This window comes from Haliotis rufescens, unplaced genomic scaffold (assembly GCF_023055435.1).
Source record: "Haliotis rufescens isolate VD_foot unplaced genomic scaffold, xgHalRufe1.0.p SCAF_42, whole genome shotgun sequence".
In the NCBI taxonomy this organism is placed as follows: domain Eukaryota; kingdom Metazoa; phylum Mollusca; class Gastropoda; order Lepetellida; family Haliotidae; genus Haliotis; species Haliotis rufescens.
In genome coordinates, this window is record NW_025964135.1 from 3,697,750 (window position 1) to 3,713,351 (window position 15,602).

At 44.6% G+C, this 15,602-nt stretch overlaps 1 protein-coding gene across 1 annotated transcript in view; it reads left to right on the forward strand.

Annotated features, from left to right (window-relative positions):
* Window positions 1–14,943, forward strand: part of LOC124148207 (multidrug resistance-associated protein 1-like) — a 67,807-nt gene extending 52,864 nt beyond the window's left edge. The window contains exons 24-32 of the mRNA XM_048382860.1: window positions 896–1,206; window positions 2,139–2,338; window positions 4,155–4,278; window positions 7,066–7,167; window positions 8,470–8,616; window positions 9,333–9,491; window positions 11,585–11,751; window positions 12,214–12,408; window positions 13,231–14,943. Of these exons, the coding sequence (XP_048238817.1) occupies window positions 896–1,206; window positions 2,139–2,338; window positions 4,155–4,278; window positions 7,066–7,167; window positions 8,470–8,616; window positions 9,333–9,491; window positions 11,585–11,751; window positions 12,214–12,408; window positions 13,231–13,342 (1,517 nt within the window). The 3' untranslated portion in view covers window positions 13,343–14,943. The remainder of the gene's footprint in view (window positions 1–895; window positions 1,207–2,138; window positions 2,339–4,154; window positions 4,279–7,065; window positions 7,168–8,469; window positions 8,617–9,332; window positions 9,492–11,584; window positions 11,752–12,213; window positions 12,409–13,230) is intronic.
* Window positions 14,944–15,602: the final 659 nt, after the last annotated feature.

Genomic DNA, 15,602 nt, shown 5'->3' on the forward strand with positions numbered 1-15,602 from the left:
CGGATACCATCTACCAGATGAAACGGATACCATCTACCAGATGAAACAGATACCATCTACCAGATGAAACAGATACCATCCACCAGATGAAACGGATACCATCTACCATAGTGTCTGTTGAGTACGAGGAGGGCTTACCTTCTAATGGTATATATTAAACGAGAACAAAGAAATTCAAAGGCAATTGGTAAAATGGTTACAGAGTTACTTACGCACTAAAAAAATGACAGTGTGCATTGTGCCGTATCAGCTGAAACGCTGCCAGAGTGAGTGAGTGAGGGAGGGAGGGATGCGGCCAAACAAACCAAAAGTTGCTGTTCTTGGGAAATTCCAGTGCCTTCCGGGGAGGAGGACATAAACTGGATTAATTCACCGAGTCTGACCTCCCGATCCACAATTTATTTAAAGAGCAACGCAATTTCCATGGACACTGTCTGTTAAAAAAAGGCGTTCCCCAGAGTGTGAGGGGCCCACGTAGCCCAGTGGTCTAAGACGCTTCAATTCACAATGGAGAGTTGCGTCCCTTGGGCACGCCAGAAACCTATGATCGTGGGTTCGAATCCTAGTTCGCCCCGGTTGTGTTACTTGGTTTGTCAGCACCATACCCGTGCACGTGGTTTTCACCAAAGTGGTTTGAGACCTGCGTCACTTCGGGCTTTGCTCCCACATTAAGAGGCCACGCCGTGACGCATTTGCAATACTGTCCAAACGGCGTAAAACCCAACTCACTCAATCCAGTGTGTCATATACCCATTTAATAACGATAATACATACGCTGGATAATCGAGGGTGGGAAAATACGCGATATTCACATTAACGCCTTTACTATGCAGATAATTCAGAGCTAAGGGGTTATATTTCCCTTTTGAAATCATATCGGTGTCTCCCCATCCAGGGTTTTTCGTCCTCATCTACGCTTTCCTGGCGTCTACGAGAATGGTTCGCGCCGCCCGGACCCTCCACCACGACATGCTGACCCGGACCATCCGCTCGCCCATGTCCTTCTTTGACACGACACCTATCGGCAGAATTGTGAACCGTTTTGCACGTGACGTGGAGACCATTGACAACAAAATGCCGCGTATCATGTTCATGTACGTGACCACCATCTTCTCCGTGTTCAGCACGCTGCTCGTCATCAGCATCAACACCCCGCTCTTCCTCGCAGTGGTTATCCCCCTTGTCACATTCTACTTCATGGTTCAGGTGAGTCTTATTCAAGTCAATTTAGATTCATATCTCTCTTTGTAGCTAAAATGGATAGAATTATCATTAACATGGATTCGAAATCAATTCTTGGCGTTACGTCATTCTCATTAACTCGCTCCAGTTTGGACGGTATTTGTTTCGTGATTAAGCTCAAGTTTATGTTCCCGTTAATACAGACAGTTTCCTTCCCATTGAGTGAGTATGGTTTTACGTTGCTTTTAGCAATATTCAAGCAATATCACGGCGGGGGACACCAAAAATCGGCTCCACACATTGTACCCATGTCTGGAATCGAAGCCGGGTCTTCGGCTTGACGAGCGAACGCTTGAACCACTAGGCTACTCACACTAGGCTGTTCATCCATGAATTCTTATCCTTACTTAGTACTCCAACTTCTAAATGCCTATCAAAGAGGTTACTAGGCTACTCGACCGCACCCTTCCCAGTGAAATCGTCCTGGTATTTTGACCGCAAAAGTTTACCGAAACATTATCTTGAGAATCTTCATCTGAAGATTCTTTTGTATGGCGTCATGATAAATGATAATTGAGAAAAACCTCTGCTGTCTGGGAAAACTTGAACCGTGACGTCAGTCTACTTTGTCCTTATCACGTAACACAAATATGGCCACGACGTTACGGATGACCTTATCTTTATTTTCAGTAATCGAATAGAATAATATATGATGTCAACGCCCGGAAATAACCAGTCTCGATTATCTGTCGAAGCAGTTTCCTTTTTGCATAAAAGCCAAAATAGTTATAAATTATATATGAATGAACCACTCAAAATCAGTGTTCGCGAAAAGACTGTGCTTGTCCTACTCTTCCGGTAGCACCCGACACTCGATTTGCAGGATAACGTAAGTGATTGTTGCCCAGCGCATGCGCAGTGTTTCATTGAGTACATTCTTCACTTTCTTCCTCCAGCGTTTCTTCGTCCCTTCCTCGCGCCAGCTAAAGCGGCTCCAGGCCACGTCCAGATCTCCCATCTTCTCCCACTTCAGCGAGTCCATCAGCGGAGCCAGCTCCATCCGGGCCTACGGAGCCACGGACCGCTTCATCGAGGAGTCCATACGACGCATGGACAAGAACCAGATCTTCTACTTTGCTGCCGTCACGGCCAATAGGTCGGTTCAGCCTGCATACTGAATCGAATCACCCGGAAACACGTATTTGACGCTTTTATTATTGAAACGAAAACATTATTTTGTCATCAGTGGTGCTTGGGTAGAATTGTTGCAGAAATTCTGCGATATATCAAAATTGTATTTTCTTACTGAACATAAAGACCGCCGAGGTCTAGTGGATAGAGCGTGTGCGTGAAAGTCGGAAGTTCGATCCCCAAATGCGTCATACTAAAAGATGGCACTTTTTACTAATGTTATATTTGGGATAACACTTTCTTAGTAAAGTACAAATTCTAGTATATTTGCACAAATGGCATTGTGTATTCGGGGTACTTTTTGTTACCATACCTGGCGCTCGGCATTAAGGGTCTAAAACAAGCACTCGTCGGCTCGGAGTCAGTTTGAGTGGGGTATCCATGTTAAACTGTGGCATGGTATCTCAGTGAGCTACCACTATAAAATCGTTATTTGCCCGGACTAGTACAAGCAGCCACACGTGGCTACATAAGTGCAATGATCTTGAACGCGTCGTCAAACTCCATTTCGCCTCTCCTACAAAACGTAAAATGAAATTGAAGGATAAAGTCATTGTGACAAAGGTAGCCACAAATGTATATATGGTATGTATGTTACACTCCGTGATGTCTATGTGAGTGTAGGTATCTCTTATTAGTTCCAACGCCAAGGGACCGCCTCCGTGGTCTAGTGGTAGAGCGTCCGCCCGGAGAGCGGAAGGTCCGGGGTTCGATCCCCGGGCGCGTCATACCAAAAGACGTTTTAAGGTGGTACTTGTTGTTACCCTGTCTGGCGCTCGGCATTAAGGGGCTAAAACAAGAACTGGTCGGCTCGGAGTCAGTATACTGTCTCTGAGTGGGGTATTCATGTGAAACTGCGGCATGGTATCTCAGTGAGCTAGCACTTTAAATCGGCAACAGTCCGGACTAGTACAAAGCAGCCACACAAACACACACGTACATGTACGTCGCTATATAAGTGCAATAATCTTGGACGCGACGTTAAACCCCATTTCACCTCACCTCCAACGCCTAGGTTCATCAAACACTCGAGTGAACTAGTCTTTTTTTTCCCCGGCGTGGTGATATTGCTGCTCAAGGATTGGTATTTGATATGTACCCAAACCCTGGTGGTGCCACTTTGGTAGCATTAATTTTTTTTTTTGTGAATTGAAATATTACGGTTATTTTTTCTAAATTTCATGGAGTTTTCTCATTACTTCTTTTTTTCTCTCGTTGCTTCCAGTTTTTTGTCGTTATTTCGATTATGTTCTCCTTATATGATGTTTGTTTCCGAAACTCGAAATTTCGATTTTTTTTCTTGTTATTTCAATTACTTTCTCGAAATTTCGAATATTCTTTCATTACTCCGAAATTTCGAATTTTCTTTCATTACTCTGAAATTACGAGAACAAACTCGAAGTAACAAGAAAATAATTGACATTACGATAATATAATCGAAGTAACGAGAGAAAACTCGAAATTTCGAGAATATGAACAAATAGTTGCAATAACTCGAAATTACGATTAAATATATATATACTACCAAAGTTGCGCCATTAGGCTTTCGTACATATGAGCTGTGCCCCATGTATTTCAATATAAAAGGAACCCTTGTGGTGGTTTGGGACAGATTCTCCACCTGCAACACACACACACACACACACACACACACACACTGCTCCCCCTGTTATCTACCACACAAAACCCGTGTAGAAACCAACACGTCATCCGAACGTTCATTGTGAAGGAAATGACTTTTGTCGTGTCCATGTTTGAAGTTTTGACCTTGACATCTACAGATGGCTGGGTATCTGGATCGAGTTCGTGAGCAGCTGTGTGGTGTTCGCCGCCTCCGTCTTCTCGCTCCTCACCCCCGGGATCAGCGGCGGGGCGGTGGGGCTCTCCATCACCTATGCCTTACAGGTAGGGCCAAGCCAGTTCTCAGCGACGCGTGAATGAGTGCGTGAGTGAGTTTGGTTTTACGCCGCTTTTAGCAATAATCCAGCATTATCAGGGCGGGGCACACCAGAAATGGGCTTCACACATTGTACCCATGTCGCGATTTTAACCCGGGTCTTCGGCGTGACGAGCGAACCCTTTAACCACTAGGCTACCCACCGCCCCGACGCGTGAATGTATGAGTTGGGAGCCACGTCAACAATATTTCAGTAATATCACGGTGTCCGCATTATGTCAGACGGAAGACCAAAATGATGCAGGTCCACACTGGATTTCCGTCTCAGATATTTCAAATCGGTGAAATCTGTGGGAAATGGTGTGGCGCTAACGAACCAGGGAGCAATATCGGAGCCATTTCGGATTCAAACTCCATTGCGGTTTTGGGACCGAGCATTTTTGGTATTTAAAGCTATGAGCCGGAAGTGTTGGGGTTTTTTAAAGAAAAACGCGTTGCAACAATGTAATTTTTGCGGCAACCAATTTCTGTCTTGTCATCATTCTGAATAAAGCATAATTACTTTTTTCAAGATATTTCGGGGACACTTTGTCTTTTTCGATACAATCCCAGCTCGTACACGACCTGTTGACTTCCTCTTTACGTTAGTAACACACTGACAAGGCAAAATAATTACAGGTGGTCATTTATGGAGTTAATATCGCCTCATGCGGTTTGTTATTCTCTGGAAAATGTTTCGTTATAACCTATATATTTCTCATTTAACTCGTCAATCGAGGCTGTTCGTTTGACAAAGCGAAATGTTTTACTTGGCCCACGTGTAATCCTTCACCTTCAGCAGACGTCTCATAGCTTTCAAGAATATCTTTTTTTAAAGTTATTTTGCATATTATCATATTCAAATGCATGATAAAGAATTTAAGTGACCTCGATTATATCTTTTATTACTTTTGTGTATATGTTTTAAAATTGGTGAAACGGATGGTGAAACGACCCTGCGTGTTAGGAAGGGAGAATTTACGTTTCAAAGTTTTATATTTGTAATGAAAAAAGAAATTCCGGTAGACAACTACACAAAAAGTATAAAATTAATTTAATGATATTCCATGTGTCTCGTGAAATATCATGTTTCTCTCACCTCGTGGCGGGTGAAAGGAGATATTTCCGTCCACACATTAAATTTATCATCCAAAACTGGCTCCCACAGGAGGTATCGCTTGGGTGAGATCAAGCGATATCAGGGGTGCGTTGCAAAGCGCCAATCGCTTGTAAGCGATGTTCAGCGATTCGCCTTACAACAGTGCGCTAACTTTCAGCCGGTTGCAAGCGAAACAATCGCTGACTGAGGTCGCTTCGTTCTCAAACCAAAATGGCGGCTTACTTTGACAGCGGAACAAGGAATTCTTGACTGGATCAACGAGAAAATGGGCACAGGTAGCTAACACCCAATCATCCTCAGTCTGCTCCACATCTTCAAAGTAGTCATAAATTTCATCAGCTTGTCATCGAGCCTCTTTTTTTACGTTCTTCATTACGCGGATGGTCAGGCTCGCTGACATGGTTGATGCATGTCATCGTATCCCAATTACGTGGATAGATGCTCATGATGTCAATCACTGGATTGTCTGGTCCATACTTGATTATTTACAAACCGCCGTCATATAGCTGGAAGATTGCTGCTAGCGGCGTAAACAACAAACAAACAAACGCCAAGGCAACCAAGCGGTAGTTGCGCCACCATTTTGGAAGAGTGCGCAAGCGCTTCGAACTGTTGCAGACCCAGGGTTGAGCGATGAATTTGATTTCTCTAAGCGATTCGTCGCTTGCAACGCGCCCCTACACTGTAGATATCGCTGCAATGAAATTGCATCACAATGCTTTGCAGACCATTGTGACGTCATTGGTTACCATGACGTCACAATCAATTGACATCACTAATTGCTCTGCTACTGAAGCTGTTAGCAGTACTTTTCACAATTAAGACACTGCTTATTACTGTCTACAAACTGAAAAGGTTTGCAGAATGATGTTGGATGATAAATAAAATCTCACCCTTTTGTCTTTTGATATCAAATATATCAACACTCGTTGATAAAAGTGGAAAAAATCCTGAGCAAGCCTCGGAGTCATCCCACTTTTATCAACTCGTGTTGATATATTTGATATCAAAAGACACTCGGGTGAGATTCTCTATATCCACTACATCTTTAAACTTTTAAATTGATCTTATACAGGTTTTTTACCTAAAAACAGTCACCCGTGACATGCGGGGATTCCCTCTTCGATGTGGTAAGATCCCCGTCTTGGACGCGTTAAGATCCGGGTTAGAATAGGTCTTCGGCAGCCCACGCTTGCCGTAAAAGGCGATGATCATGACGTCAATCACTGGATTGTCTGGTCCAGACTCGATTATTTACAGACAGCCGTCATACAGCTGGAATAGTGCTGAATACGGCTTTAAGCAGCACATAAACTGCAAACATCTGGGCCCACTTGCACAAAGCAATCTTAGCGCGAGACTATTGTAAGCCTATGTTAAAGAATGGGAGTCAAAATCATCTTAGCGCTAAGACCGCTTTGTGCAAGTGGACCCTGGTAGTGGTGGCTGCGAGGCATCGTCCGCTGACGGCGTGGATCGTTATTCATGCTGACAACCTCTGTCTTACTTATCATAACGCTATTATTTCCCCTCCCGAACCCACCTACAATACCCGAACCTGCACGTGTTGCCCGTGTTGCCCGAGACCTCGTTCTCGATCCTATATATACACATTGAATCTCATGTCTGTTTTCAGATCACACAGTCTCTCAAGTGGCTGGTCCGCACCCTAAGTGACCTTGAGACCAACATCGTGTCAGTGGAAAGGGTGAAGGAATACTCCGACCTTGACACAGAGGTCAGTGTGTATCACGTGACATCTGTCCCTTAGTCGGGCGCGGGTAGTGTAGTATACATCTCACAGTGTGTGGCAGACATCAGGTACCTGATCAGTTAAGCCGAGAATTCCGAAACTTCAGACATGGTTAACAAAAGCAATCGTTCTACTCCAAACATTTCTCGAGATCAAACGACCAATATTATACTCGACCAGGTTCACATGGTTTTGGTTTGGTTTGTTTGTTGTTTAACGCCGCAATCGGCAATATTCCAGCCATATGACAGCGGTCTGTAAATAATCGAGTCTGTACCTGACAATCCAGTGATTGATATCATGAGCATCCATCCACGCAATAGAGTCAGCGATCCTGACCACCCGATCCCGTTAGTCTCCGTTTACGACAAGCATAGTCACCTTTTACGGCAAGCATTGGTTGCTGAAGACCTATTCTATCCCGGAATGTTCACATGGGCCTGGGGACAAATTCAAGTACGGTTAAAACATACCAAGCCATGACGAGGGGTCAGGAGAATGGCGTGACAAACGATTGTCGACGGGTAATTAGGGTACTATTTTACCGCTTAAAGGATACACGACCTCGTACCTCATAAAGCAGACAAAGCTAATCATTTTTTACCTGCCTGTTACCAGCTAAAACTGCCAACCTAGCACCCGTGTTTTTTCTGCACTATTTTCACCAAGCTCAAAACTGGCCTTTCACAATCTCATTAAAATCAGATCTTAGTTCTCGCTGCCGCTAAACAAAGATCTGAGGACATCCCATTACAGGTCACATCACATCGACCTTTCACGAACTCTGACCGACCAATGGAATTACTGACAAGAAGTCGACATTAGCCAATCAAGAAGCAGCTTTCTCGTGCTTTACGGCACTAATTTCAAATCGGCGACTACGCTCCGAAACATGTTTTGACAAATTCTCGCTTAAAAATTTGAAACCTGAACAAAAGAACATTCTCGAATGGCTAATATATGGTCTACATTGTACAGGTTCAGTCGTTAAGCCCGTAAATATCGTTCGGAATATCCCGTCTTAAGGTTTTCGAGGCTGCATGATGAGAAATCACATTCCGACTGTCACTTTCATGATCTGGTAAGCGACGCTCTGATTGGTCGGATGAAAGGTCGTTCCCCTAATGGGATGTCCTCAGATCCTTGCATAACGGTCGCGAGAACTAAGGTCTGATTTTAATGAGATTGAGGCCGTTCAATGATTGGACTGTGTACCTTGTGATTATGTAACTAATCAGTATAGGACTGGACCTTGCTATGCTCACGTCATTTTTTTCTCGCTTCCAGGCAGATTGGGTCAACTCCGACTACCGGCCTGGTCACGACTGGCCTCAGACAGGAAGTGTAGAGTTCAAGTTGTACACCACGCGATACAGACCCGGCCTTGACCTGGTTCTGAAGGGTGTCACGTGTCGCATCAAGGGCGGGGAGAAGGTCAGTGGGTGTATACCTAAATGAATGATCAAATACAGATATTAAAAGTATTTGTCCGACAATCAGATAGTATTAAAACGAGTACTTTTCAGTGTATTACCATTGTTTTGACTATTGTGGTACCCATGTAAATCTTGTTATGTCAAACCTGGATATGACGAAATTGAGCATCCGCCCAAAGACTTCTTGAAGAACTGCATTCGTGACCAACTCGTGTTATTCCGGGACAAGCCGAATAGCGTCTCGTGCCTCTCTCATGGCCATTTTTGCGACCGGGTTCCGTCTTAGCGCAAACGGGCATACCTAAAACAATTGCCTAATGGTTAACTTATATTTCCCCATATATTATAAATATTTCAGATGCAATTTAAAGCACATCGGGACATGCGGAATTATACAGTATGATTGAACACATGTAACTGTGTCTTGGGTATATTTTTAGATGCAAGATTATGTAAAATCAAAAATTATTTCTGAAGGATTTTTGACGAAAAACTTGAAATCATGCGCACATTCTGATTGGTTTGTCGTATTTTCGCACATAACATTCATCGATAGGGGGACGAGTCTTCTTGCAGGTTACGGAAAGGGGCGAGTGGTGACGAATGAGGGGGACGAGTCTTCTTGCAGGTTACGGAAAGGGGCGAGTGGTGACGAATAGAAGAACTGAATTAGAATGGTTAATACTCTTCCTGTATTGTGACGTCACGTTCCAGGTGGGTATTGTCGGACGGACGGGGGCCGGGAAGTCCTCCCTCAGCGTGGCCCTATTCCGCCTGGTGGAAGCGGTGGGCGGCAGCATTGAGATAGATGGTCACGCGATAGAACGTCTTGGACTTCATGATCTTCGGTCAAGAATTACAATTCTGCCGCAGGTAGGTCTTGAGTATCTGCCTTGCCCACCATCCCACCCATTTACGTTTATTTCAAAAACTCGATTTTGTTTCACAATTATTTTCTCGAAATTATGAGGTTCTTGTCGTTACTTTAAAATTACGAGAATAAAAATCGAAGTAACGAGGGAAAACTCGAAATTTCGAGAAAATAAACAAATGATTGAAATAAATAAAATATGTTTATTTATATATGCTACCAGATATGGCACCACTGAGTTTCGTACATATTAGCAGTTCTCGTATGTAGCTCAATCTAAAAGAAATCCTTGTGATAGTTTGGGACAGATTCCCCTCCTGCATACGCCCCCCGCCGTTTTCTGTACATTTGATTTATTGCTTCCAGTTTGTTTGTTTTTTAACGACGCACTCAGCAATATTCCGGCTATATGACGGAAGTCTGTAAATAATCGAGTCTGGACCAGACAATCCTGTGATTGATATCATGAGCATCGATCCACGCAATCGGAATACGATGATATGCATCAACCAAGTCAGCGTGCCTGACTACCCGATCCCGTTAGTCGCCTCTTACAAGTATAGACGACTTTAACGGCAAGCATGTGTTGCTGAAGACCTATTCTACCCCGGATCTTCACGGGTCTATTGCTTGTATTGGACGGCTGTTGAACACACAATGCCACGGTAGTTCTTTTAGCGTCTGTCTTACAATACAGTAAACTACGGTTATAACGAACTGACCGATACAACGAACTTATATTGTAGTCCCGGCCATTTGTTGTATATATGCTTATAACGACGGTTATAACGAACTAAAGTTAGCGGCCCCTTTGAGATCGTTATAACCGTAGTATACTGAAGATATGGGTCTCAGTAAGAAACTATAGTAGTGAACGTTTGTCGTTTCTTTGTTGTTCAAGGCCGCACTCAGCAATATTCCAGCTATATGACGGCGGTCTGTAAATAATCGACTCTGGACCAGACAATCCAGTGATTGACATCATGAGCATCGATCCTCACGATTGGAATACGATGACATGCATCAACCAAGTCAGCGAGCCTGACTACCCGATCCCGTTAGTCGCCTCTTACAAGTATAGTCGCCTTTAACGGCAAGCATGTGTTGCTGAAGACCTATTCTACCCCGGATCTTCACGGGTCTATTGCTTCAAGTACTGAGCGCGGGTCGATTATGACCCATGCTTTTTAAACTAATATTGGGTGGTAGTGTAGCCAGGGAGTTAAAGTACTCGCTCGTCACTCCGAAGACCCGGGTTGTATCTTAAACAATAGCAAAACTGGTTTAACTTACGACCTGCAGTACACGGGGTTTTTCATCCAGGATTAACCAACAAACACACTAGTGAAAGAACGTAATGTTTGTTAAAGGGAGGCATCATTGCGTAAGGGAGGCCTGGCAGAATGTGATTATAACGAATTGACCCGTGCTAGAACGCATTATCTCGTGCTGTAACGGATTGACTCGTGCTGTAACGGATTGACGCGTGCTATAACGGATGTGTGTGTGTGTGTGTGTGTGTGAGAGAGAGAGAGAGAGAGAGAGAGAGAGAGAGAGAGAGCTCAATGAGATACCATGCCGCAGTTTAACATGGATACCCTACTCAGACACAGTATACTGACTCCGGCAAGACCAGACCAGTCCCCTCAATGACAGGTTCGATTCCCGACATGGGTACAATGTGTGAAGCCCATTTCTGGTGTCCCCCGCCGCCGTGATATTGCTGGAATATTGCTAAAGGCGGCGTAAAACCATGGACGCGGCGTAAAACCATGGACTCGGCGTAAAACAAAGGACTCGGCGAAAAACCATGGATGCGGCGTAAAACCATGGACGCGGCGTAAAACCATGGACGCGGCGTAAAACCATGCACGCGACGTAAAATTATGGACGTGGCGTAAAAACCATGGACGCGGCATAAAACTATGAACGCGGCGTAAAACCATGGCCGTAAGGCACTTCTCGCCCTTGTATATGTTTTTCACGAATACACCATGTATCGATCTTCCAGTCTGTCATAAAGCTGACACGCTTACAATAAAACTGAAATACGTTTTAAGTGAAATAAAGAGAGATTCATGTATTTCTTTCGTAGGATCCAGTATTGTTTTCCGGTTCACTCCGGATGAATCTGGACCCGTTCGAGCGGTATAGCGAGGACGCCGTGTGGCTGGCGCTACAGCAAGCCCATCTGAAGCAGTTCGTGGCGAGTCTGTCAGAGGGACTGGATTACCAGTGCGGGGAGGGAGGGGTCAATCTCAGGTGAGTGCATCAAGAAGACCCCATAAACTGGAGGAAAGTATGACCATGCAGAGTAACCCTACGTTTCATCGAACAAAATATATTATCCCCGAATATTCAGGAAAAAAATACTTATACTCCAGAGCCACCCACTCCCCACCTCCACCCCCATATCACAATGGACTGTCCCAAAGTTAGTGTCTTGTAATGTAACAGAACTGTAGGTAAATATATACATTTAGACAGTCATACATTTATAGATGTAAGCAAGTTTAGACTGAAGGCTGGGTCTCATGTCCATCTAACCATATCAAAACAGTCTAATTTACCTCCTCCTCCTCCTCTCTCTCTCTCTCTCTCTCTCGCTCTCTCTCTCTCTCACTCTCTCCCTCTCTCTCTCTCTCTCACACCTTTCATGCACGCACACACGCACGCACGCACGCACGCAATCACTCACCCCACATTGATGTTCTGTTTTCCCAGCGTCGGTCAGCGGCAGTTGGTGTGTCTGGCCCGAGCGCTGTTGCGGAAGTCCAAGTTGCTGGTGTTGGATGAAGCTACGGCCGCCGTTGACCTCGAGACGGACACTCTGATCCAGGAGACAATACGCGCAGAGTTCACCAACTGTACCATATTGTCCATAGCACACCGACTACACACCATCATGGACTATGACAGGTGAGTCTGACTGACCATCGCACACCGTCTACACACCATCATGGACTATGACAGGTGAGACTGACTGACCATCGCACACCCTCTACACACCATCATGGACTATGACAGGTGAGTCTGACTCACCATCACACACCGTCTACACACCATTATGGACTATGACAGGTGAGACTGACTGACCATCGCACACCGTCTACACACCATTATGGACTATGACAGGTGAGTCTGACTGACCATCGCACACCGTCTACACACCATCATGGACTATGACAGGTGAGACTGACTGACCATTGCACACCGTCTACACACCATCATGGACTATGACAGGTGAGTCTGACTGACCATCGCACACCGTCTACACACCATCATGGACTATGACAGGTGAGTCTGACTGACCATCGCACACCGTCTACACACCATCATGGACTATGACAGGTGAGTCTGACTGACCATCGCACACCGTCTACACACCATCATGGACTATGACAGGTGAGTCTGACTGACTATCGCACACCGTCTACACACCATCATGGACTATGACAGGTGAGTCTGACTGTCCATCGCACACCGCCTACACACCATCATGGACTATGACAGGTGAGTCTGACTGACCATCGCACACCGTCTACACACCATTATGGAGTGATACAAGCGAGTCAAGTTTTGTATTGAGTATATCTGCCCATCGGCAGCCGCATTAGCGGCTTCCTTCCACAATATGTTGCATTGCTACACACCGGGTTAAACCTATGGTTTGAGTATTTAATTTGGAATTATGTAACTGAAATACCTTTAGAAGCGATATAAAACCTCATTCATCTTCAGGATACTTGTGATGGGCGCTGGGGCTGTTCTGGAATTCGACCATCCTCACGTCCTGCTGATGAACAAGAGCAGTCACTTTTACTCACTGGCCAGAGATGCGGGGCTGGTTTAGAACACGGCACTACATGCGGGGACAGTTGAGGACACAGCTCGAGATTCGGGGATACTTAAGGACACAGCTCGATATTCGGGGACAGCTGAGGACACAGCTCGAGATTCGGGGACAGTTGAGGAGACAGCTCGAGATTCGAGGATACTTAGGGACACAGCTCGAGATTCGGGGATACTTAAGAACACAGCTCGAGCTTCGGGGACAGTTGAGGACACAGCTCGAGATTCGGGGATACTTAAGGACACAGCCAGGGCACCGCGGCGATTGTAGGGGGCACAGTCTCTTCAGCTCTGTGGTCATAGATGCGGAAACTACAGCCAGAGATGCGGGGCAACCATCCGAGATGCAGACGTGATGACAGTACCATCCATGAGTTTATCTTCATCGCTTTAACTGCCATTATTCATTATCGACTCTGCATTTTGTGAGTTGCTGCTTCCAAGGGTGATCTTTTATAGGAATGGTCACTCCTTCGGCATTTCATAACAATTCGGGGCGGTCGGGTAGCCCAGTGGTTAAAGCGTTCGCTCGTCACGCCGAAACCCGGGTTCGATTCCCGACATGGGTACAATGTGTGAAGCCCATTTCTGGTGTCCCCCGCCGTGATATTGCTGGACTATTGCTAAAAGCGGCGTAAAACCATACTCACTCACTCATAACAGATCATCTCCGTAGAGCCCATGTTTGTTGCGGGAGCTGACTACAATTGGAATCGGATGGGTACAATAAGCTATTGAATAGAGATCAAGGTGTGTATCAGTGTTCGAGCCTTCAAACACTGACGTCCATGGTCCAGGCTAGATTGTTGACAAGCTTTCCTAGTGTATGTGCTAATCAGGACTTTAAGATCACCTGATGGGAAACAACTGCTCGTAGGTTGTTGCCTGTTTGTCTGGAGGTGTCCATTGGATGCAGCCATATTGAAAAACCTGTTAGTGGCAATTTTATGTTCAATAAGACATGAATTAGAAGTCAGACATGTTCCTTTTTGGGGATATTTTAAGGTCAGACCTCGAATCAATCTCTCCCTAAAGGCCATGATCTTAAGTCCCTCAAAATGCATTCTTGGATCTGTAAACCTAACTTATTTACAGAAGCTCGAATCATGTTTCTAATATGGCCACCATGGCAGCCATATTGGAAAACCTGAATTTGTCATTACTCATCCAGTTTTTTCGCATTTGGTATATATACTCACCACCAAAAGAAACGTGAACCACGTAGAGGAGTATGTACTTTAAGAAGAGATGTTTCCAACGTATACCAATTTATGACAACACTAACAATCAGTCAAATGTTACCACAGTGTGTCTTTATTCTTATCGCGATATGCTGCACGTGATGTCAAAACTTTACAGCTCATCCTGCCCGAGACAAATCGTCATGGATCTATGACGTCACATGTGATGCGTTCATGAGCGTCGGTTCACACAACAAACCAGTCTGTTCATTTGTGCATCGAACCAAACTAATATCTCTTGAATATGAGTAATTCTTCATGTATTAACCAAAATGTATCGTATTCGTGTTTCTTTTGGCAGTGAATATATATATATAGAAACCTATGATTGTGGATTCAAATCTCGGTTCGCCCCGATTATGTTTCTAGGTTTGTCAGCACCATACCCTTGATCGTGGGTTTCACCGAAGTGGTAAACGTCTGAGACCTGCATTACTTCGGGCTTTCCTCCCACATTAAGCTGACACGCCGTGATATAACTGGAATACTGTTAAAAGCTGCGTTAAACCCAACTCACTCATTCACTCACTCACTACGGAGCGTTGTACTCAATATTACGCTCGGAAGTTGACAATGATATGTTTCTATGTCAAGAGTTCAGGGCCTGTCTTTGTACCATATTTGTTGATTTCAGTTTGGTAAAATTTTGTATAAACACCTTCACACAACACCTGTCAAGAAAAAAATGAATCAAACCAGTTTTAATAGATATCGCCCCACTCCTCCAAGATAAGAAACCCGGCGAACACGTGATCTATTGTTGTCCAGTGTGTATATTTTTATCCGAGTGTTTGGTCTACATGTTGTAAGTGAGTTTAACAACATACGTGATTATTTTTGCCAAACCCACGTGCATTTACCTTACAAGCTTCGCTGCCATCGTTGTTACCCTGTGTCAAATATTTGAGATTCACCATGTGTTAACTTGTCCTGTATTTATCTACACACCTGTAGCTAGTTATGGCTGATTTGCATGTGTGCGTATGACGTTTAGTTTCGCTTTCTACATACATCAAACAT